This window comes from Penaeus japonicus, unplaced genomic scaffold, assembly GCF_977035675.1.
Source record: "Penaeus japonicus unplaced genomic scaffold, GWHDUDI00000001_assembly GWHDUDI00000024, whole genome shotgun sequence".
NCBI lineage: Eukaryota > Metazoa > Arthropoda > Malacostraca > Decapoda > Penaeidae > Penaeus > Penaeus japonicus.
Window position 1 is genome coordinate 17,955,596 of NW_028234426.1, and position 2,500 is coordinate 17,958,095.

Consider the following 2,500-nt stretch of genomic DNA (forward strand, 5'->3'; position numbering starts at 1 on the left):
ATTTTACTGTCTTTCTAGTAGTTTAATCAAATTTCAGATTTAGAAAATATTGTGTTGATGTAAACACAAAGAAGATAAAATTGTTTTTTATAGTGATTTACCTAAACCGTCTACCTCATGCAGGACAATCTTAACCCACACAGGACGGGTGGTACAGCATGTGTACCGCGCATTCAAAAGCCCAGTTGCCGGGCGGCACAGTATTGTGCCAGCTATTCAATTGATTTAGGCCTAATAATTCGAACGCCCCGGCATTTGGACATTCTAGGCTAGAAATCCCCCGTCGGGAATGGGTTAATAATGGTTTTGATGGTTTTGCAAGTTATTAAAAAGAGTATTTGTTATATGTAATCCAGTTGTGCTATATTCATGTTGCAAATGGCATTACACAGATAGAATAAGTATTTTTTTATGATGCTAAAAAAAAATTCTATTGATGTATATTATTTTCTAATATAGGTTGTGCGTGAGAATTTAACTGCTAACAACACTCCAAGCTGTCCTTGTGCAATTTGTCTGTATGGCTTCACGGACTCTGACATTTTTACGAAGACTCCATGCTTCCACTATTTCCATTCATATTGTTTAGGAAGGTTTGTTCATATTGATATGTTAGAAATAAGATACCTTTTTGCATAGTCTGTATTTTAGATTCAGACACATCAGATTTTTTTGTCTCTGTCTTTCTTTCTTTCTTTCTTTCTTTCTTTCTTTCTTTCTTTCTTTCTCTCTTTCTCTCTTTCTTTCTCTCTTTTTGTCTCACTTTCTTTCTCACTTTCTTTCTCTCTTTCTTTCTCTCTTTCTTTCTCTCTTTCTTTCTCACTTTCTTTCTCTCTTTCTTTCTCACTTTCTTTCTCCACCTCCTCTTCTCTTTCTCTCACATTCTTTCTTCTCTCTCTCTCTCCTCTCTCTCTCTTTTCTCTCTCCTCTCACTTTCTCTTTCTCTTTCTTTCTCTCTCTCTCAACCTTCTCTTTCTCTCTCTCTCTCTCTTCTCTCTCTCCTCTCTCTCTCTCTCTCCTCTCTCTCTCTGGCATCTCCTCTCTCTCTCTCTCTCCTCTCTCTCTCTCTCCTTCTCTCTTTCTCTCCTCTCTCTCTCCCTCTCTCTCTCCTCCTCCTTTTCTCCTCTCCTCCTTCTCTCTCCTTCTCCTTCATCTCACTCCTCCTCTCTCCTCCTCCACTCCTCTCTCTCTCTCTCTCTCTCTCTCTCTCTCTCTCTCTCTCTCTCTCTTTTTTTGTTTTTTTTCGTCTTTTTTTTTTTTTTTTTTTCTTTTTTTTTTCCCTCCTCTTTGCCTCTCTCTCATTTATTATCTCGCTTCCTCTCTCTTCCTCCTTCTTCATTCTTCCTCTCATCTTTCTCCTCTCTCTCTCACTCTCTCTTTTTCCCTCCCCTCTCTCTCCTCTCTCACTTCTCCTCCTCCTCTTCTCTTTTCTCTCTACTCTCCCGGTTTCCCTTTCCTCCCCTCTCTTCCCTCCCCTCCTCCTCCTCCTCCTCCTCTCTCCTCTATCCTCTCTCCCTCCCTCCTTCCACTTCTCCCCTTCTCTCTCTCGATCTGTCCTCCTCCTCTCTCTCCTCCTCCTTCTCTCTCTCTCTTTACTCTCTCTCTCCTCCTCTCTCTCCTCTCAGACTCTCTCTCTCTCTCTCTCCTCTCTCCTCCCTCTCTCTCCTTCTCCTTCTTTCTCTCTCTTCTCTCCTCTCTTCACGCTCGCTCCCTCTTTCTCTTCCTCTCTTCATCTCTCCCCTCTCCTCCTTCTCTCTCCTCTCTCCTCCTCCTCCTCCTCGCTCCCTCACGGCTTCTCCTCCATCTCCTCTCACTGCTCCTACTCCTTCTCTCCTTCTCCTTCTCCTCCTCCTCCTTCCTCCTCCTCTCTCTCCTCCTCCTCCTTCCTCCTCCTCTCTCTCCTCCTCCTCCTTCCTCCTCCTCTCTCTCCTCCTCCTCCTTCCTCCTCCTCTCTCTCCTCCTCCTCCTTCCTCCTCCTCTCTCTCCTCCTCCTTCTCCTACTTCTACATCTCCCTCTCTCTCTCCTATTTCTCTTCCATCCTCCTCCTCCTCCTCCTCCTCCTCCTTCTCCTTCTTCCCCCTCCTCTCTCAACGTCGTTCTCTCTCTTCCTCCGCCTTCTCTCTCTCTCTCCTTCACTCTCTCCCTCTTTCACGTTACTCTTCTCCTCTCTCTTCCTCTCTCTATTCCCACCATCCTCTCCTCTCTCTCTCCTCACTCTCTCCTCTCTCCTCCTCTCTCTCTCCCCCTCCCTTCTCCTCCTCCTCCTCCTCCCTTTCCTTTCTCCTCTCTTCCCTCTCTCCTCCTCTCCTCTCCCCTACTCTCTCCTACTTTCCTTCCTCTCTCCCTCTCTCTCCTCTCTCCTCCTCTCTCTTCGCTCCCCTCCTCTCTCCCTCCTCCTCATCTCTCTCTCGTCTCTCTCTCTCTCCTCTCTCTCTCTTCTCTCTCCTTCCCTTCTCTCCTCTCTCCTTCTCCCTCTTCCTCTCCTCTCTCCCTTCTCCC

The 2,500-nt window shown here is 46.3% G+C and overlaps 1 protein-coding gene across 1 annotated transcript in view; it reads left to right on the top strand.

Annotated features, from left to right (window-relative positions):
- LOC122244276 (E3 ubiquitin-protein ligase RNF25) overlaps window positions 1-2,500 on the top strand; it is a 52,634-nt gene that overhangs the window by 41,475 nt on the left and 8,659 nt on the right. Inside the window, exon 5 of the mRNA XM_086550788.1 lies at window positions 460-593. Within this exon, the coding sequence (XP_086406914.1) occupies window positions 460-593 (134 nt within the window). The remainder of the gene's footprint in view (window positions 1-459; window positions 594-2,500) is intronic.